At 30.5% G+C, this 21013-nt stretch overlaps 3 protein-coding genes across 9 annotated transcripts; 1 reads left to right on the top strand and 2 right to left on the bottom strand.

The window, feature by feature from the left end:
- Positions 1–400: 400 nt before the first annotated feature.
- On the bottom strand, positions 401–5283 carry LOC137810334 (Acyl-CoA N-acyltransferases (NAT) superfamily protein). Of its 2 annotated transcripts, XM_068611539.1 has the most exons (6): positions 4907–5283; positions 2911–3134; positions 2687–2831; positions 1762–1861; positions 1457–1685; positions 401–793 (listed from the first exon to the last, which is right to left on the bottom strand). In XM_068611539.1, exons 2-6 carry the CDS (start codon positions 3015–3017, stop codon positions 607–609), a joined length of 768 nt encoding a protein of 255 aa, XP_068467640.1. In that variant the 5' UTR covers positions 3018–3134; positions 4907–5283; the 3' UTR covers positions 401–606. The 2 variants fall into 2 exon arrangements, with proteins under 2 accessions (XP_068467640.1, XP_090154239.1); XM_090298113.1 differs by lacking the exon at positions 1457–1685.
- Positions 5284–7082: 1799 nt separating this feature from the next.
- Positions 7083–13121, bottom strand: LOC137810333 (Protein kinase superfamily protein). 2 transcript variants are annotated; one of them, XR_016518369.1, is made up of 12 exons: positions 12699–12974; positions 12442–12540; positions 11654–11711; positions 11495–11575; positions 11301–11372; positions 10972–11210; positions 10802–10878; positions 10254–10367; positions 10083–10164; positions 9934–9980; positions 8397–8478; positions 7083–7304 (listed from the first exon to the last, which is right to left on the bottom strand). XR_016518369.1 is itself a non-coding variant. In XM_068611536.2 (12 exons), exons 1-12 carry the CDS (start codon positions 12908–12910, stop codon positions 7221–7223), a joined length of 1242 nt encoding a protein of 413 aa, XP_068467637.1. In that variant the 5' UTR covers positions 12911–13121; the 3' UTR covers positions 7083–7220. The 2 variants fall into 2 exon arrangements, 1 of the variants encoding a protein (XP_068467637.1); XM_068611536.2 differs by having other exon boundaries at positions 10807–10878; positions 12699–13121.
- A 2773-nt stretch (positions 13122–15894) lies between these two features.
- On the top strand, positions 15895–19552 carry LOC137810332 (heat stress transcription factor A-1e). 5 transcript variants are annotated; one of them, XM_090298109.1, is made up of 4 exons: positions 15974–16344; positions 16635–16721; positions 17702–18909; positions 19314–19552. In XM_090298109.1, exon 3 carries the CDS (start codon positions 17927–17929, stop codon positions 18878–18880), a length of 954 nt encoding a protein of 317 aa, XP_090154235.1. In that variant the 5' UTR covers positions 15974–16344; positions 16635–16721; positions 17702–17926; the 3' UTR covers positions 18881–18909; positions 19314–19552. The 5 variants fall into 5 exon arrangements, with proteins under 5 accessions (XP_068467635.1, XP_090154235.1, XP_090154236.1 ...); XM_090298110.1 differs by lacking the exon at positions 16635–16721 and adding an exon at positions 16572–16634 and having other exon boundaries at positions 15992–16344; XM_090298112.1 differs by having other exon boundaries at positions 16001–16344; positions 16635–16734.
- Positions 19553–21013: the final 1461 nt, after the last annotated feature.

Raw genomic sequence — 21013 nt, 5'->3', positions numbered from 1 at the left:
TTTCACTGAATATTGCAGTGGTTCATTCTGACCTCGAGATTTTATTCTTGCTTCATTGCTGCTCAGGAGAAGATTCTTGAAGATTATTAATGTGGTTTGGTTTATGTAAAAGGATTGGGATTCCCCTTTTGTATTCCCTTAATTTAATTTCATTTTTTCTGATAAAAATAAAATAAAATTAGTCAGGACAAGAACAGAAACAGTCCTGATAATCACAGATCTACGGATTATATTTGATATTTAAGATTTAAGATTTAAAGTTTAACGACTGAAAATCAAGAATCAGCATTCAAGTGCGTTCTCTTTCATGCTCCCCCATCACAGTTGCTTTCTCAATGAAGCTAACAAATGAACTACTGTATCAAATCTGCATGTCCTTTTAATCCTGCAACTGTAACAATGAACAGAATCACAAGTTTCATTGTTCTCATACACTTAAACATTGTTATTGTCACCTTCTAACAGTATATGTGAATTCACTGGATCGAGGAAGTTTATTATAACATCATAGTAAGAAATAATTTTGGGCTTGAATATGACCTTTCTAGAGGGAAACAACAATAGTGAGGTTGATTGATACAGAAAACTTAAAAAAATTAAACAAAGTTAAACACACTCATAACCAGAACATTCCACTGCTACGTTTCTTTTGTTGGGTGTTGCTGACACAAGAGAATGACTTTCTTTACACTTTGCCCTCCTTGAGATCTTCCTGCTTCCATTCCTGCATAGCCTTGCAGCCACTGACTTAAAGCCACTCCTCATGAAGCTTACTATTGCAGTGAGAATCTCTCTGAAATGTGAAATTGAAATTACAATTCTAGAACAACTTAGAACAAAGAAATGAAATATTTTTCACATATCAAGTTCAAATGTGTGCAAAGAATAGGGACACCCTTGTAGGTTCAAGGACAACCTTATCAAGGTTCAGAAACTTATCTTCAGTTAAGAGTAATACTGCAAAATTTTCTACACTATCTAGAACATAGAACAGGACTCTTTTAAAGCATCAACATACGCTACAAGAAAATCATTATATAGAAACCAATTTTAGAGACCAAAATCATTAGTTGCTATATTGACAAAATTAGATATTATTTTAGAGACTAAAAAAGTTATTGATATCAAAATTAGTTTTTATTATTGATAAATAGTTTCTAAATTGGTATCTAATTAGCTACCTATGTTTTATCTACCAACTATTTAGATTTTAAAGTTGGTATCTAAAACATTGTTATCTAATTAGATATCAATTTAAAAATTATTTATCAATAATAGAAACTAATTTAGATATCAATATTTTTTAAGTCTCTAAAATAATATGTAATTTTGTCAATATAGCAACTAGTTATTTTTTTGTCTCTAAAACTAATTTTTATTTAATGATTTTCTTGTAGTGATATAAGACCAGTCTGAACATATCAGAGATAAAATATGAATGGAATTTGGTACTTACAATGGTGAGCAAGGAGACCGACCCCCATTTACATAATACAAGAATAAGAAGGAATCATAATGTTGGCCATTGATCAAATAAAATCCCTGCAACCTTCTCACACATTTGAAAGACATTTTCTTGTACAAATTGATTGCAGGGTTATTGTAAGAGATTACATGCAAGTAGACGGCTCGGCAGGTCGGAATACTTGAAGCATATTTTATGACCTCCCGAATCAGAGAAGAAGCTGCATATAAAGCACAAAATACACTGCCAATTATACAATTGAGGACTTCAAAACACTTGAATTGCAAGACTCCTACCTATTCCAAAGCTTCTATATGCTTCCACGACTCCGAGCGTCAGAACATAGACTAAAGTTTGGTCGGATTTAGCTGAGTCATATCCAAGCATATCCACTATCTACAAGAATAACATTCATGCAATCAAATTCACAAATCATCAGCAAGCAAACAAATTAAGCTTTCAAAAACATTTACACTTTAATTATACCCTATGGGACAGTTTGAACAGGTTTATTACAAGCAGACTAAGGCTATGTTTGGTATTCAGTTTGGGGTTCCAAGCTCAGCTTCATGACATGTTTGATTACTTTCAAAAGTATGCTTACACATTAAAGTTTTGCAAGGAAACTTAGTTTTGTAAAAGCAAAATTTGGGTTACTTCAGCAAACTCAGTTTGCAAACTTAATTTTAATGAATACTTCAATCCAATCATGCATTAAGTTTTAGTAAGTCATTAATTAAATGTTAGCAACAGAAAACTAATAAAATAGTCAAGCCACATAAATTTAGACAAAGTTTGTCTCTGTTATCTTGAGATCAAAATGTTGATTGAACCAGACTACCAATGTTAAGAGTTTTGTCTTGGTGTGTGTCCATGGGTTGTACATTTAGACATTTATCTTTGGGTTTGGGTTTAGGGTATTGAAAGGCAATTTTCCATTATCTTTGGGCCAAGAAGATTGATTAAACACATTTCAATTCAAATGAATTTTCCAACAAGAACTTGCTACAAAACATATCCCCTTATAGCCAATAAACAAATCACAAAACATTAAATAGCCACACTTTCCACGCGAAAGATGTATTAAGAGTAGTAGAAATGCAACACATGCTCTCTTTTCAGCACAAATTTTAGGCTTTAGCTATGATGGAAAGATAACATTTTCTTAGTATGCTTCAAATAATTAGACAAAAGGCATAAACTGTACATAAATAGGGTCACCTCGCTTTCTTTTGCAAGAACAATCCGTGCTGTTACAAATCCAATGAGTTCGTCACTTCGGCCATCGGCGCGATTGCTGTCAACAGCTCCCCATGACACAATGTCACGTCCATTCACCACATCATGGAAAAAAGTAGATTCATACCTGAGCATTGTAGATATATTTGAGTAAACACAATTTCCAAACCTCAAGTTGAAGTCAACAAAACAACAGATGATCTCACCTGATAGGAAATAATCTGCCATGGATATGCTCTAAAATGTCAAGATCAGAAGGTCGAATAGGCCTATAGCATATTTTTGGTTGACTAGACACTTTCGGGTTTACCATCGAGTCTTTTTCACTTAATCCCCAGCAAATATCTGATATACTTGGAAAAGTCGTGCAATAGCAACTGCTTCCATTTACACAGCAACAGTGAATAGAGCCATTGAATAGTTGCAATTACTGTAAATTAAACAATAGCGTCAAAACTTTTCATATGCATTATAAATACTGAAATGAAGAGTAAAACTAGTATTTGTTTTATGTATGGAAATTTTGGCTCAAATGCTAATGGAGCTTTCCTTTTCTATAAGTGTCCATTTGGCACACAGAATTAGGCATGGAATTTGAATTTGACCTAGGAGTTTTACTTATGACGTTCATGAGTTCTTTCAGAATTCTAATCACAATTTCATGTTTCAAACTTCATAGAATTATAATACAACTAAAACTAATTATTCCTAATTTATTAGTTTATAACTCAATTCAAAACTTCACCTCCACATTTCACAACCTCTCTCCTTAATTTTGTTACTCTTACTATCACCATTGTTTTTATAACTACTCTCAACTTGATCATTGTTGCCACTAATATTGTCATCATTGCAATCAACCAGTGTCGCGCTGTCATCGCAATCACCAACTTGGCACCAACCGCTGCGGCAGGCACTAATGTAAGTTCTTCCATGACTACCCTAACTAGAGGCTCAAAATGGTATTGTAATTTGACTTAAAATTATAGTTCTACTCTCAAATGTTTCGCACAACTCTCGCTAAGTCCAAACCCAACCAAGACCAATTCCTTTTGTCTCCAAACTTTTCCCACCTCATTTTGGTTGCATTTGTGAGGTTTCGCTCGCGGCACTTCTCAAAACCCATGAATTTGAAATTTCATGACTCATTGCACCAATTTAGAACAATGATTCAAAACCAATTTAAGTTTCTTTGTGCCAAATAGATGCCAAAAGTTTTTATCTTTTGGATAGAAAAAGAAATATCATTAAAGAGAATCCACCTAGGCAAGACAAAGAAAAGTACAAAATCACAATAAATGCAGCAAAACAACACTGTCTATCCAATCTAAGTCAGACAAGATGAATCCCATAAAGTAACTACTGGCACTACAAAAAGGGCATATACACAATCCTAGCCCAAAATAAGCTGCATGGCCTTAAGAAACCTAACCTAAAATATAAGAGTATTTCTCTCTGCTCATATTTTTACCAAAATCTTTAAACTAACAGCAGAAATGACTCCAAAGCAGAAGTTCTTCAGACTCACCGTTCAGTACTAACCAAGCACTCCAAACAAAATAGTCATAAGAAATTAATAGCCTTACAAAGCAACAGCAGTTATTCATGAATTACAGCAGCAAACAAAACATGTGAAGAAATATTAACAAAAAAAAGTACTCTAGAAGAACCCAAAAGTCCAAACTCTACCACTACCATAATTAGAGTGAAAACAACTCAATTTGATTCTGTTCACTGAGTCAGAGATTAAGAGCCAAGTACAACATTGATTATGAAATTCCTGTCCACTGATCTTGAAAAAGATCCAACACGCCTTACCCATCTCCTAGCAAGAGACATACATCTAAACTTCCCATATGAAAGAAGTTAAAACTACCATCTCCCTCTTCAGCCCTTCTAAACCTGGATTTTGCCCTTCAACTGTTTTCAATTCCTCAAACAACTTAACTGGGTTGACCTCCAATTGCTCTCAACCCAAGCAACTTCCTTCAAAAAAACATCTTTTTGAAAGTTTCCCACATATCAAAAAACAGTTTTTCAGACAACAAGAACATCCTAGTCATGATCCCATATCACAACTCCCTTTCTTAAGGTCAAAAGATTCAACAGCCAATCAAAGTACAGTAACCCACAACACAAAAATTGGAAGAACATAAAAAACTAAAATTCATAATGTAAAAGTTGAACAGTGATCGTAACCACCTTAGTTGAAGAGGACCATGATATTAATATTGCTTGCTAGAAAAATCAGGGAGGCGGAATGATCGAGGCAAGAACAAAGATGAGATTTTGAATCCGAAGGAGAAACTGGGTAGATTTATTCTGCAAAGGTTTGATGAAATATTGAGATTGGTATATTGGTAGCATCACCTTAACACAATCATTGCTTTTGAAGACTTTATGCTATGTTTATGCTTCCAATTCAATTCCTTTCACCCTTAAACTCATAACATGGAAATGAATCTATCTAACAACCTATCCTAACCTTCACCCCTTCTTCTCTTTCTTCAATATATATATATTTTTTATTTTTTTATTTTTAAATTGATTTTATTTGTAGTGTTTGACATGGTATTCATTCCATTCTTCTTTCATGATCTTGTTTTAGTATCTTCGAGAAAAGTTTTGTTGAGACTATAAATAGAAAATAATATATATTTAATATTGTTTATCATAATATAATAATGTTTTTAAATTAAAAAATAAAATATTAATTTATTAAGATGTAAAATGTATATTTTTTATTGTAGAATGTGTTAATAGGATCTTCCATGACATGTTAACTTATGCTAAATGGAATAGAGTTAATAGCTTGCATATTTAATATTAATTTATAACAATAAATTAATTTATTTAAATATTTATGGAGAGAATTTATTATGTGAGTTTTTAGAAAATTCTATACTTATATGTTACATCTAAGTTTTTTTCTTCTTTCAATAATAAACTCATTATAAATTAATTTTTTCTATAATTGTTGGTTTTTATTAAAAAAAGTTATATCTTTTTTTGTATGAAATAACTCCAATAACAAATTTAAATATATGACAAAGATCATATGAAGTTTTCTCACATCTGTATTATTTTTTAAAATTTTAAGGATTTATGTAATCAAAATACATATATAATATAAATCTTTCAAAATTATAAAAAGAAATTGTGAAATAAAATCAATTGTAAAACATTTTTTTTATTTTGTAATATACCCAATAATGCAATCAAACTCCACTTACTAAGTTAAATAAATTCAATCCTACCCATAGATATATTTAGTAATTATCATATTACTAATTTACTTGTAGTAAATTATAAGTTGGACAAATTTGTATATTATTCTAATCTTAATTAAAATAAAATTGCATTTACAACTATTTTAGAACATATCATTCTTCTCTATCTCTCTAATTTATTTATATCTTAAAAGGATCAAGTGAAATAAATAAAAAATTGTATTTATAATTTATTATCTATATGCTAGATCTCTTTGTTAATAAATTTCTCACTTCTTAATTGTATATTATAATATATGAAAAGGTATACATGTGTATATACATATATATATATATAGTTATTTTATATTTATAAACATCTTATTTATTAGTAGTTGTTTAAATATATTCATTTATATTTATATAATTTATGAACTCTGTTTTTTGTTTTACAAATTAAATAACAAATGGTTAGTAAATAATAAGATATAAGAGGAAGAGAGGAAATGATAAAAACATTGGTATAGGCCCATGTAAAAATTGTATAACTTTATTGGTCCTCATAAATTTATTTTTATTTATATATTTTCTTTTCTTAAAATTATAAAAAAAAAGGTATATGATATTTAAAATTATCCTTAATAATGCCCAAATCAGTCAAAAAAGAATGGTGGATTGAATTCATATAAATAAAAGGCTATAATTGATATATTTTAAAATAATATTATTTTCATACAGTACTTTTTTTAACTGTAATTAATATTGATTAAATTATATATTACAATTATTTTTTAAAATTTATCCTGTAATTCTTATTTGAAGTTGATATTTCTTCAATCAAGTAAAGATTTCGAATGGATTTAATTTTAATTTTCAAATTCTTAAAAATAACATTGTAATCTCTCAAGTTAAAAAAGATTTTTTTAAAACTAAAGCACAATTAATTCTTCTTTGTATTAATATTTTTAGCACATGTATTACTAATTTGATTAATACTAATATTATCTTGTTATTTAAATTAAATAACCATGTTTGGTGCCTTAATAATTCCATTACAAAACTAAATTTAACCAATTGACACAAAAAGTTTGTTCATTTTGATAATATGATGGAAAGTGAAAGGGTAACAAGAATGAATGAAAGAATATAAAAAGAAAGAAGTAAAAAAATAGTAGAAAGACTGAAATATATACATTTAAGGTCTATTTATTGACCAACAGAATGTAAAATTCTGCAGATAAATTTGTAGAAACAAAGGAAACTGATAAACACATTTACAATTACATTGTGTAATAAGTCATGTGCATTCAAATGACTGCTCCAGTCAAAAACCTATGATTGAGCACAGCCTCAGCAGTTGGTCTTTTTCTGAAGTCAGCATTAAGCATTGTCTGAAATTCAAGATAAACAGCATCAACTTCAATTCATTATACAAAGAAATCTATGTACCACAGACACGAAGATACAGATAATCTCTAAAATATAGAACACGGAGACACGAATCTATATATTATATAAATTGACAATAAAGATCTATGTGCACCGAGTATGTTTCAGTTTTTTTTTTGGAATAGAAAAATGTTTTCCATGGTTGGTTCAAAAGGATTTGTTCCTTATTTTTATAATCATAATAAAAATTTATACAATAAGTTTAAGTTTTTAGAAAATTAATTTATTTCTCATTTTAAAATTGTGTAAGACCTGTGCTATAATTGTTAGAAATCCAACAAATATTTTTTGGAATTGGACACTTCACCGATACGTGTCCTACGAGTATCGGTGTCCAATACGTGTGTTCGACACGGAAATACCATTTAAGAGAAGTATCCGAGCTTCATAGAAAGAAACTCTTTTGTCTCTTTTATTTTCTTCTCAAGATTTGACAAAGAGATTTATTCAAATAAATCCTTGAGCATGTTGGTTTCTGAAATTCAAGATAAACAGCATGAACTTCAATTCATCATACAAAGAAATTCACTTGTCTCTTTTATTTTCTTCTCAAGATTTGACAAAGAGATTTATTCAAATAAATCCTTGAGAATGTTGGTTTCTGGAAAAGTTAAAAACAAATTCAATTTTTTTCTTTTTGTTTATGAAAACTTATAAAGTTTATGCAAACAAAACTTTAGAAGCTTGTTTTGAAGTAATGAAAACATGTTGTGTACCAAAAAGGAGTTGGCAGTGAACCCATTGGGAATCAACAAGAAAATGACTTCCAAAATAGTCATTATAAAAGTTTAAAATATCATCATATACATAGTAATCTATGATTGGATCATCCTAAAAAAACTTGTCCACTATTCATGTATTTAAACTAAATTCATTTTTTTAAAGCATAAACTTTTGTTATGAGAAAGCACCTTTCTAACCAAAACTAAATGGAAATCAATCTAAAAGACACTTTTGCAAATCAGTCAAATACAGTAACACACATTCCCTCAAAGCTATTCACAGATAGTTGTCAGCACAACAGACAAAAATACCTGAAGTAACTCCCAACCAGCACCATTTCCTAGATCCAGGAACTCAACAGCATTTACCAATTTGTCATCAGCTAGACAATACCTGCAAAGGAAGAATAAAAGAATGAAACGTAATTACAGACTTTCAGAACAGTTTATTCTTCAGAGTTTAGGCAACCTGAGTAAATTGCAAATTTTGTTTGTGAACCTTTAAAAAGTGAGTTTTTTCCTCAAATAACACTCTTTCCAATATTAAATCCCCAACCAACATCCTTTTCCTTTTAATTCTCCAACTAGCACTCTTTTATACCATGTTGAGAATTCGGTTACCCGGAAACCGAATTCTCACCTTCATTTTCTATTTGCGGAAAAAAATCCCTCTTAGAATATGACTTCCAGGGAACCAAATTCTAAGAGTGTTTTTTTTTATGATAATGAACACTTAGCGATAAATAGTTGTTCGGAAGATGATCGAAATCTATTTTGTGAAAAATATAATTTCGACTTTAACTTATGAATGTATATCCGAAATTAATTATACGATAACTAAATGTTTCTGGGAATTTACTGTGGACAAATTAAATGTTAGTCCACAGTAACCAATTCCTAGGAACATTTAGTTATCGTATAATTAATTTCGGATGAACATTTATATGCCAAAGTTGAAATTATATTTTTCACAAACTGGATTTCTGTCATTCTCCGAACAACTATTTTCCGCTCGTGTTCATTATTATCAGAAAAAAAAAAACTCTTAAAATTCGTTTCCCGAAAACCAAATTTTTAGAGAGGTTTTTTTCTGCAAATAGAAAATGAAGGTGGGAATTCAGACCCTAAACCCTAAACCGAATTCTCACCATGAGAAAAAATAGTGCTAGTTGGGGAATTAAAAGAGAAAGGGTGTTGTTTGGGGATTTAGTATTGGAAAGAGTGTTATTTGGGGAAAGAAGTCTTAATAAGTACATATCAAAATGCAGGCAGATGAGTCTTAAATACCAGGAAACTATCTAGTTTAGTGATTATTTTGCAAACCAATTTGTGGATAAAACTTTTCATCTATGTAGTTACTTACTGGCACAATCATGAGTATTATTAGTTCTAAAACATTAATCTAAAAGTTGGTTTTTTTCCTTTCCATTCTCCTTTACCTCCAAAAACTAGATTTAAGGTAGTGACTAGATATTTTAGATGAGACATAACTGTAGGAACTATTTGTTCATCCCATGAACACAAGCATTAAATAAGCCAAGTTTTAGAATATGGATAAATTGACTCATCAGACTTATATAAAAAATTAAGTATTAAAATGAGTTTTGGAACAAACTAAGCCCAATTTGAATGGGTCTGCTAGATATGGACTTACATAATTGTTACCATCATGTAGGATTATTATAAACTAGTTTTTCAAAATTCTCAGCTATGTGTTTGTTGTTATGAATAACTCTTATCATAACAGGTAACCAAGGGAAGATAAGATTATCAATAACACTATAACAAATGTTGACTCTGAGTCTCCATGCAAGATTAAACCATAAATTAAACTAGGAAGATGGCATACTCTCGTGTTGCTTCAAGATCTAGTTGAAAGGTGTTCTCCAAAAGCCTCTAAAGTTCATGACCAACAAAAATCAGTGAAGATATTGTCTTACAAGAAGGAAAAGAATGATCAGCTACCAAAGATGAAGTTGTATTGGCAGCATAGCTTACTTGCAAGGATAGGCTATCCATTACACCAGCCTCACAAAATGGAACAAAAGCCAAGTATGCGAAAAGAAGACCTGCTTCATATCTGCATTGAAACTCAAGAGAAATAGATAATCTGAAAAAATATGCTGAAACAAACTTCTGCATTGACCCAAGTTCTGACAGTTACATTACATGTCATCAGCTATTCCAAAAGCTCTTTTCTCCATTTGTGTGAATGCACCAGCAACTGTTGCTCGTCTCCAAAGCCCCTCTGCAAGCTTTCCTGAATCATCTAGTTCCGTGTACCTACAGTGATGTAAATATATGTAGTGTTATTTGTATTGTAAACTACTTCAGCTTGTAGGTAGAATAAATAAAGCAACAAATTGATGTCAAGTTGCATAGTAATGCTTAACATGAAAGTTTTTATATAAAAAAAATAAAGCAACAAATTGAACACTAGCCTCAGTGAAGCCAAACCTTAAAAAATGGACTAGGAAATCCAGAAATACAAAATACACAATAGACAAAACTATATCCTATAAAGAAAGAAAAGTCATGCAGATTACACCAATTATACTAATAAGCAGTGCAACACATTACACCCACACAAAATCAAAGTTGACGTAAATGATAACAAAAAGGGAACAAAATATAACACTTTCTCAAGAGATGTGTATGTTTTGCCAACCTATTACTAAAAGGTAAATTCAAGACAAAAGAGCTCGACAAGCCATTACCTTACCTGACATTAACAGAAAAGGCTAGATCCCGGAGTCTAGGAATCAAATAAGAACCTTCTTTTTCTGAAATTGTGCTGCAATCATACAAAAAACACTTAAAAGTTAGGGTGAAAGGTATAAGCCAAATGAAAAATCTTGAACCAATTAAATGCTTGATAGTTCCATACTTAAGAACCACAGAAAATGGCCCTAGACTTTGGTGCAATCTATCATGGTCATGCAGATAAGCTACACCCTTCATGACACCTTGGAACAGCTTTGTAATAAAACTTTGCCTCCTTTTGATTGTTAGTCCTTGTTCAAAGGGATTCCAGGATGACACTTCTCGGTTTTTCGATACCCTCTCGCTTACAATTTTTGCATAGTCTGCAACGCTATATTTCCCATCATCACGAAATGCAAGCCACTGGATCAAACATATTACCCTCACATGGTTAACAGAATCAGAGCACTGCATGTGAAGTTAAAGAATTTATGTTAATTTCATTGAACAAACCTGCTCTCCAGTGGCTGTTTCAAACCCACCTACGAGCAGCACAAGATGCTCAGCAATACCTTTAGAACTGCTCTGCAAGAAAAAGTACAAACCAGGAAGAAGGATTAACAGAAAAAGAGAGAAAAACAGTACTATGAATTGACATCAAAGAATTAAATTATGTAAAAACTAATCCATGTATCCAAATCCCTCACCTGAAGAAACAAGTGTGTATTCAACTCATTTGCAGCGAGTGCATCAGCCATAACTCCCCCAGCTCGCCTTCCAGGATAAACCTTCATTGCCATTTGTTAAGAGTTTCTACGACATTAACACGAACAAGTGAAGAGGTAGATTATGATACTACTCACTACCTTAAAAGTAACCGGAGTTCCAGATAGTGGACCCCGAGAAACCCTCCCTTCATAAAGCCTGCAACACAACCAGACTGCCATGAGTGTGTATTATCATTGTAGTATTCAAAAAGGGCACACCACATCCCAATTGGATTCAGTGTAGTCGCCTTCTTCACGCATTCACACCTATGAAGCATAGACACAGATACAACACGGACATAGATACGGAGATACGGCTAAATTGAAAATTATAGGACACAGCTATATATATAAATTAAAATGTAATAATCTATTTTGTTATATGAAAAAATCAACAAACATTTATAAAAATAGTTTTAAAAAATATGTACTTATGTAAACCATGATGTTTAACTTTTACATTTATTCATCTTCATTTAACAATACAACTTCTAATTCTGGTTCATAAGCTAACAATATCCAGAATTCCATTGTCTGAGAAGTCATCTCCTGCAATATCCCAAATTTAGTTTCCTCTTCTTTGTAAATTGAGAAGTTTCTTGAGGGAAGAAGGAGATTACTATGACAAATACTAGGTGTCATGTTATTTCTTTTAAAGAATATATAAAGGAGTAAGTAGTCCAATTCTTCTCACAAGAAGAAGAACATGGTTAATCGCATTTGCAACCATACCATCAACCAGTTGAGATCAATAATGCTTCTTTTAACTCTCATTTACTCAGAAAATGAGCGGTTCAATCTTCATCAAACAGTTCCATGTTGTAGAATGTGTGAAAGCAAGGAAAAACAAAAACATGGAACAACGTTAATTTTTTGGCATTCTCTACCTGATTTTGACATTGCCTTCTCCAACATCTTGAGTTTTCAGTCCTCCCAAGTCCTCAAGTGAATAGTCAGTTCCAGGCCCAGAGGGAAAGGCAGAGTAGCTGGGAAAAATCACATAAAAAAAAAAGGTAAAAAATCACCTTTGAATAAGCTAATTCTGAAAGAGCTGTGCATAATTAAAAATTTCAACTTCATGGTGAAAAAAAAAAACTGATTGCATTATTTGCTTTCATTGAAATGCTAATGGAGAAGTAGGAACCTGGTGATGTTGATGAAGCCATAGGTGCCAATGGGTCGACCCACTTGGAAGGAATCGGAGTTGGTGAAAAAGGGCAACTTTGCTTGAATTATGGGAGAGTGGAAGCAGAGAGTGGAGGTGGTGATGGATCTGGAGGAAAGGGGCAACTGGGTCGTGTGATTGCGAAGACAGTGACGGAAAGAGAAGCAGTGAAGAGGAACCACCATAACCATCTCTCTCTTTCTTTTCTGTGTGACTGTGAATGAAGGGGAAGAAGAAACTATCTAAAATAATTAGTATACAATAATACATATAATGAAATATAATTATAATAATAAAAAACAGAAAATGTAGATTTATTAAAATTGATTTATTTTGAGCATTTTAGAAGAAAAAAAGTATAATGCAAATTAATAATTTAGATTCTCAATAGAATTCGATGATGATAATGTTTTAACTGATAAACTTTAGTGTATAATAACGTTAAGTGCTTGAAATTCATTCATTTTTATGTTGCTACTATGCAAAAAATAAATTTTTAAGTTTGGTCAAATTTTGAATTAATTTGCTTTATATAAATATAATATAGTAATAATGATAAAAATGTATATAAATTGTTTTTAAGTTCAACTCTAAATGATGTGAAATTTTAAGTATACAAAATTGTTATTATTTAAAATTGAACCATAGCATTTACGATTTTATAGTTATAATTTGTCATTATTTTATTTATAAAAGACGTTTTTAGAATTAAGAAAGAAAAGTGTATATAAATTATTTTTAAACTTAACTTCTAAACAATGTGAAGTATTAAATATGCGGAATAGTTATAATGTGAAAGAAAAAAAAATAGTTATCATATTATACTTCATTTAACTTAAATTTTACATGTTAAAATTTTATGGATATGTTACTATAATTAATAAAATTACCAACTAAATAATAAATATTTTCTCGTATATTTAGGTGTGTTTATGATATTTTGATTGTTTTGGATGACATTATTTGAGCTTTTTATATGAACTTGCCTTATAATTTTCAGTACGTGTTGAAGCCTTTTAGGCTTTTTGTGTATTCGTCTTATGCTTTCAATTTGTATTAACATGAAAACTTTAATTTCTCTTTGTTTATATTAAAAATTATATGCCAATTTATGTTAAAAGTTTATTTTGTTGTAAGAGTCGTACAACAATATAAATTAAGAGTTTAATCCCTCAAAGTTGTAAAAAAAAGTTATATTAAAAACTCTCTTCTTCTACATCCATCCATGCAAGAACTTAATTATTCTCTACTATACTAAAATTTGTACTTTAAATTATGTTAAGAGTTTAATCATCTTTAATTATGCTAAAAATTGCACGAGAAATTTTATTAAAAAGTCTAACAGCCCTATGTTGTACTAAAAGTTGTACATCATCTATAGTAAAAGTTTAATCCCTTTAAATTATGATAAAAGTTATACAACCATTTTTATTAAAGTATTTTTACTAAAGGTTTAATTGTTTTAAATTATACTACAATTTATTAAAAGTTTTTCTTTTAATTTTTGTCCAACTCTTATTTTCTCTAAAACAATTTGGACGTGGTTGCAGCAAAAAATTGAGTAAAAATTTGAACTGCAAGGATGTAACTACATTCCGATAGGAGGTGGCCTAATACCATACTACGAAGTGGACTTTAAGCCTAACTCAACCCCATAAAACCAACTCATAGGGTTGAGGTTTGCACTCACTTATATACAATGAAAAGGCTTTAATCTCTAGTCGATGTGGGATCTCCAACAATGTGAGAGACACGCTCGTACAAAAAAAATATTTTAGAGGTTCAATCATAGTTGTAGTTACGTTCTCATGATTGTGAGAAGCACGTTCATATGAAATTTTGTACTATAGATTGAGTACAAAGTTAAAATTGAGTTGACATACCTATCAAAACACACCCTTATAGTTGTATCTGATATTCGATTATAGGTGCAATTGAATCATATTTGTTTGGCAAATTACGCTTATATGAAGAAATTGTGCTATTTATTTTACCACATAATTATGATTGCGTTTGCATAGATGTGATAAATATGTTTTTTATATTAAAAAATATGTCAAAGAGGTTCAATCACATTATTGTGGTTACATTAAAAAAAGTGTGAGAGATAAAATAATTGTGTTCAATCATAAAATTGTAGTTGTGTTTACATAAACGCAGATAATACTCTCATAAACATAAATAATTATACTAAAAGACTGAATGATACTTTAATGTCTAAGTCTATGTGAGTGTGTTTATATAGATAAATGTACTATATTTTTTTACCATACCCGCAAAAATATAAGAGATGTTTATAGAAAATTTTAAAAATTGAGTGTGAGAGTCATAATCATATAAAAATTATATTTAAAGTTTAATGATAAAGTTGTTAGAGTATATCAGGAAACACACATTAATGCTAAAGTTTAATTCGAATGATTATTTATTTATTATTATTAAGATTATTAGTGTTACAACCCAACGTGATTTTGAGTACGTAATCACAAGAATTTTTTCATTTGTTTTCTCGAGTGGTTACATCTGAAAATCATAAACAAAAACAATCATAACTCAAAATACTAATATTTTAATTATTATATTTTAATTTAAAATATTAATATATTATTAAAATGGTTATTTGTTTTATCATTTTCCTTTTTTCCTGACAATATATTTGTACTAAATTAAACTCATTTTACATTGAAAACCATCGATATAATGAGTTACACTTATAGGGTGTGAGGAACATCAAAGGATACCTTTTGAATATTTAAAAAATGAAGAGTAGTTATTAACTTAGAGTTTATTAAAAAAAAATTATTTCATTAATATAATAGATTTTTATTTACTATTTTTAGAGTTATTTATAAATAGATATAAATTATTTATATATTAATTTTGTTAATATAAAAATTTTGATCTAAAATTCTATACTTACTTATATTTTTAATTTTTTTAATAACAATTTTTTTATATAATGATAGATGATTGTTGTTACTTGAAATGTCAGTATAATTGAAATTTTAAAAATTCATATTTCAGATGTGAAGACTCCGATGTCTAACCCAATAACTTTTATATATAAAAAAAAAATTAAGAGTCATATTTAAGATGTCAAAGACTCCTACGATGTCTAACCCAATAACTTTTATATATAAAAAAGAAGTTAAGAGTAAAATGAAAAGAAGAAAATAGAAGAAAGTAAGAAGAGAGACAAAAAGAATTAGAAAAAAAAACACTAAAATAACAAGTTAAGGAAATAAATAAATGATGAGGAGGGAAATTGAAGTGAAAGGAGTAAGAGTTGGTTTGAGGTGTGATACTTTCCGTTTATCTTCTTTTTTTCTTCTTCTTCTTCCTTCTCTCTGCAATAAAGCCAAAACCTAAAGTTTGGTTTAGGCATAGGAATCAGTGTTGATCTGCCATGGAGGGAGCATCCTGGAACACCACTGTTTCTGTCGCTCCGTTTCTCAGCAAAACCTACGACATGGTCGATGACCCATCAACCGATTCGGTCGTGTCCTGGGGCGAAAACAACAACACCTTTGTTGTCTGGAACGTCCCCCAATTCGCCACAGACATCTTGCCCAAACATTTCAAGCACAACAACTTCTCCAGCTTCGTCAGGCAGTTGAATACTTATGTGGGCATCGCATAGCTTTTTCTCCAATTATTCCTTCAGTGTTGTTCTTAGCTCTGTTGCTAATTTTCTCTTTTGTTTTGTTTTTCTGTTTCGGGTTCAGAGGGATCGTGGTTTGTTGTTGTTGTTGTGGGGTCGATGGATTGAAGGGTTTTGTTGTTTTCTATTGTTTTTTTTTTTTATATTTGTGGTTTATGGGATTATTTTTTTTTTTATTTCGTTCCATGTAGCACATTCTATCTTTGAATACTGTGGCGTGGTCTCATTGATTGGTATGAATCTCGAATTTGCAGGTCAGTATTACACCTTCATTGGGTATGCTCGACTTTTGTAAATTTGGCTTAGCTTGGCAAAATTTTGCGTAGATCTGAGTTTGCATAGTAAGTTAGCAAAGTGAGCTCAATTTTTCTTTTACTTTTTTCTTTTTGCCTCTTGTTATAGGTTAAAATATGCCAATTTGTGTATGAGGAAACCGAGTTTGATGACACACTTGATTAAGGATGCTGTCAGTCTGTTTTCATTTCTTTCTTTGTTTTTTCCCCTGTTCTGAACTAGGTTTTCGTTGTCTAGGTGTTAAGTTCTGTAAATCATGAGAAAACTACAAGTGTAAATTGTGATTAAAACTACTGTGACACTAGAGATTAAGACATTTTATAGTATATAATTGGACTCAAACCTGAGGTTGAGTTAGGCTTAAAGTACACTTCTTAATACCCTTCATTGAAGATATTGCCCATAATTTTGTCTTGACTACCATGATTGAAATTGCCCCTGCTTGGTGTTTGGTTGCAAGACTGACTGCTTAAGTTGAAAATCTTATGATACTAGGAACAATTATGTAATTAGTAAGAGTCCATACCATATCTAAGTTTTGTTATTAATGCACTTGAACAATGATATGGTCCGATTCAAAGATTGCCAAAAACATGGATACATTAGGTGGTGATACGAGTGTACAAAAATTATAATTGTGATTGTGGTAGCTTTAGGGTAGGTTGATTGAAAAGGGATCACAGAATATAATTTAGAAAAATTGTGATTGAAGACAACCTTTGGTTATGTGCTGTAGAAATATATTACAATGATGTAATAAGGACATAGTTTATGTGAAATATAGGTCCTTGGTTTGCACTCTTCAATTAATTTAGTTAATTATTACAAAATTGATTCTACTGCTATATAAGAAAATTTACTTGTATCTCACACACTCGAGAATATTGTTTCACATGCCATCTCCTCTTCACAAGTTATTATTGGTATTACTTGTAGTTTTAATTAAGCTTGATTACTTGTACAGTTTACACACATTTGCTTCTCTTAATCTATATTATTCAATGATTTCCTTTTGATTGACAAACAGGGTTTTAGGAAGGTTGATCCAGATCAATGGGAATTTGCAAATGAAGGATTTTTAAGAGGGGAAAAACAACTTTTAAAAAGTATCAGTAGGCGTAAATCTGCTCAAGTAAATGGTAGTCAACAACCATCTCAAGTGCAAAAATCATCTGTTAGAGCATGCGTCGAAGTGGGGAAATTTGGGCTCGAGGAAGAGGTGGAAATACTAAAAAGGGACAAGAACGTTCTTATGCAGGAACTAGTTAGGTTGAGACAGAAACAGCAAGTGACTGATAACCAATTGCAGAATGTTGGGCAACGTGTGCAGTCAATGGAGCAGCGCCAGCAGCAAATGATGTCATTCCTAGCAAAGGCCATGCAGAGCCCTGGCTTCTTAGCTCAATTTGTACAGCAGCAGAATGAAAGTAATAAACATATCACTGGGGGTAGTAAAAAGAGGAGGCTCCACAGGCAAGAAAAGGATAATTTAGCCACCAACAGTCTCCATAGTGGTCTTGATGGACACGTAGTCAAGTACCAGAGTTCCATAAATGACGCTGCTAAATCTTTATTTCGCCAGATACTGCAAATAAACAATTCTACAGCAACACAATCATCAATTAAGAACCCTGATGTTTTTCTCATTGATGATATTCCTTCTGCCATTGCATCAGATAGCAGCAGTTCATCCACTCAGGTTTCTAATGTGACCCTTTCTACGGTTCCTTCTGTTTCTGAGCTGACAAGCATGGAAGTAGACTCCCAGTTTCCTGTCAATTGTATGCCCAGTATATCCGAGGTGCAATCTCCATTGGATTTTTGTCAAAGTCAAGGGGTGGAGACAGAAAGCAGTTTAGTGAATCATAATCTGAATGATGTGGGGGCTGGTAGCAGGAACATGGGGGAGATAGATGTGCCATCTGTTTCGGATGGGCCGCACACTGTAGAAGCCGGTTATTCTTCACCCGATGCAGACGGAATTTCCCAACTCCCGGATATCGATGATGAGTTCTGGGAGTTGTTTTTCAGGCCAAGCCCACTTACAGGAGACACAGAGGAAATTAAATTTAGCTCTCTAGGATGTGGTCTGACTGAAGACCATGGTTTGCCTTTGGAAAGGGAAAATGAGAAGAAAAATGTTGATAAGATGCAGCATGTTGACAAGCTTACTAAACAGATGGGACTTCTTGCTTCAAAGTCTTAATTGTGTAGATATGTTTCTTGCAACTGAAGGTAATTTTTTTAGACTGGAGCATCTCACTTATACATCATTATAAGCATACTGGTTCTTGTAGTTCCCTCTGACTAAAACAAGTGTAAAATCTCCATCATGCTCAATTGCCGTGTCTCCAAAAATAGAAAATACAGCACTAAATCCGGAATGTTTAAAACAATTACAGTGAATATCCCAGTCTGATGCAGTATGAAAATTGCTACATATGTACTTCCATATTGTGGTACAATCTACAATCCTAATTGTATCGACATGGCAAATTGTATGAGTCCTTTCTTTGTTCTTAACATATAAATGCATTTGTGTGTCTCAGTTAAATGGGTCGGTTTGAGGAAAATGAGATGAAGTTGGACAGTGTAATGTTTTAGTTTCCAACTCTTTTTTGTTCATGATTCCTACACAGGTTTAGGTCCTTTCTGCTGAGCAGACAAAGTCATCTTACATGTATACATAAAGAAAGCTGACAGATATCATCCAACAACTGATCAGTGCTTTTTTACCTGCTTCTATTGTAGTGTGCTTTGGTTTTGATTAGGGGCTTAAAAACACAAGATACAAAACTTCATATATATATCCCTGTATTTTGAGTTTTGGCAATTGTGCCACCACTTTCCAATACTAGTTTGCTGCTGCTTCTCTCTACCCTTCAGAACAGTACAATACTTTTATTAACTCTTGCATTGCTGCTGAATTACTACTAAGCATGTTAGGGTTGAAATCAACATAATCCTATGATATACTATAAGAAAATAATTAAATAGTAATCAAATTTAAAGAAAAATAATAATTAGTTATTATATTGCCTAAATTAAATACTAATTTAAATACTAATAAAAAAAGTGTTGATATTTAATGTGGTTTCTATTATTAAGAAAATATTATAAAATAATTTTTAAATTAGTATCTAAATTAGTTACGAAAGTCTTAGCTATTAATATTTTAGATTTAAAATTAGTCTCTAAAAGACTATTAGAGACTAATTTAGAATATAAATAATTAGTAGCTAAAATATTGATAACTAATAGTTAGATACTAATTTAAAAATTACTTTATAAATTTTTGTTAATAATAGAAATTATTTTATATATGAATAATTTTTTAGTTTATAAAACAGTTTTTAGTTTAGTTAATACAATGACTAATTATTTTAGTCTTAAAAATAGTTTTCAGTGTATACTATATCAAATCAATTTTTAGACTTTTTGATGAAGTATATTAGATTTAGGCTTTTATAAGCACAAATTGGTTTAAATTATAAATAATACTCTTTTTATAAGTTTTAAAAGTAAAAAACTTGTTTAGCTGCTAATAGTAAAACCAAATAAGGGAGATATTATTTTTATAGATTAAAATCAATTTTGAAAACTAAACAGAATTCATCTCAAATTTTAAAGAATAAATTTCAAAATATCTCCCTAGTGAAGTGTGAAAATTATTTAAAATTTTAATATAAATTTTGAAAAATCTTTTTGCTGTGATAATCAGTTTTTTATTATTATAAGAAAAAAAAATGATCCACATACTCTAAATCTAGAGACATGTGTTTTTTAGTATTAATAATGGTAATGGAACAAAAATTATTTGTAGACAGATGTATATTCATCAATATTAATAATTGTAACTAGAACAAAAAATATTTGTCTCAAAAATAAAATTTTCAATCATTATATTAAAATTTATGATAAATTTATTATTTTAACAGAGTAAGTAGATAAATTTTAATTCTGAAATCAGTTTTTATATAAGCAGTACAATAAAAAACTATTAAAGTTATTTGATACCAACTGCAATCATTTATAACTTTTAAAATAAAAACAATTTCAATTATCAAAGAAAAAAAACTATCTAAAATGATCCTAAAAAATTATATCTACATGAAAAACATCATTATGTTAAAAAATAAAATAAACTTAGATATTATTATCTCTAAAATTATGTTCTATTGAATAAATATTGTTTAATATTAGAATATTTATAACGGAAACCTTAACCTAAATTTAAATGTAATATTTTTTTTCCATGACTGAAAAATAAAATATTTATATATTTTAAAAAGTAAAACAAGGAAACCATTTATATTAACTAAATTCGAATATAACATAG

Source organism: Phaseolus vulgaris, chromosome 2, assembly GCF_051622355.1.
Source record: "Phaseolus vulgaris cultivar YP4 chromosome 2, ASM5162235v1, whole genome shotgun sequence".
In the NCBI taxonomy this organism is placed as follows: Eukaryota; Viridiplantae; Streptophyta; class Magnoliopsida; order Fabales; family Fabaceae; genus Phaseolus; species Phaseolus vulgaris.
The sequence above is the reverse complement of the archived record's forward strand: the minus strand, read 5'-3'. Positions and strand labels throughout refer to the sequence as shown.

Coding starts and splice junctions, on each gene's coding strand:
- LOC137810334 (XM_068611539.1), bottom strand. CDS start 3,017: ATGGTAAACCCGAAAGTGTCTAGTCAACCAAAAATATGCTATAGGCCT. Junction 1,686..1,761: donor ATATAGAAGCTTTGGAATAG/GTAGGAGTCTTG, acceptor CTTTATATGCAG/CTTCTTCTCTGATTCGGGAG. Junction 794..1,456: donor CGGTCTCCTTGCTCACCATT/GTAAGTACCAAA, acceptor TTCACATTTCAG/AGAGATTCTCACTGCAATAG.
- LOC137810333 (XM_068611536.2), bottom strand. CDS start 12,910: ATGGTTATGGTGGTTCCTCTTCACTGCTTCTCTTTCCGTCACTGTCTT. Junction 11,712..12,441: donor GAAGGCAATGTCAAAATCAG/GTAGAGAATGCC, acceptor GTTGTGTTGCAG/GCTTTATGAAGGGAGGGTTT. Junction 8,479..9,933: donor GATCTTGAAGCAACACGAGA/GTATGCCATCTT, acceptor CTTCCTTTGCAG/GTATTGTCTAGCTGATGACA.
- LOC137810332 (XM_068611534.1), top strand. CDS start 16,126: ATGGAGGGAGCATCCTGGAACACCACTGTTTCTGTCGCTCCGTTTCTC. Junction 16,345..17,701: donor TCAGGCAGTTGAATACTTAT/GTGGGCATCGCA, acceptor ATTGACAAACAG/GGTTTTAGGAAGGTTGATCC.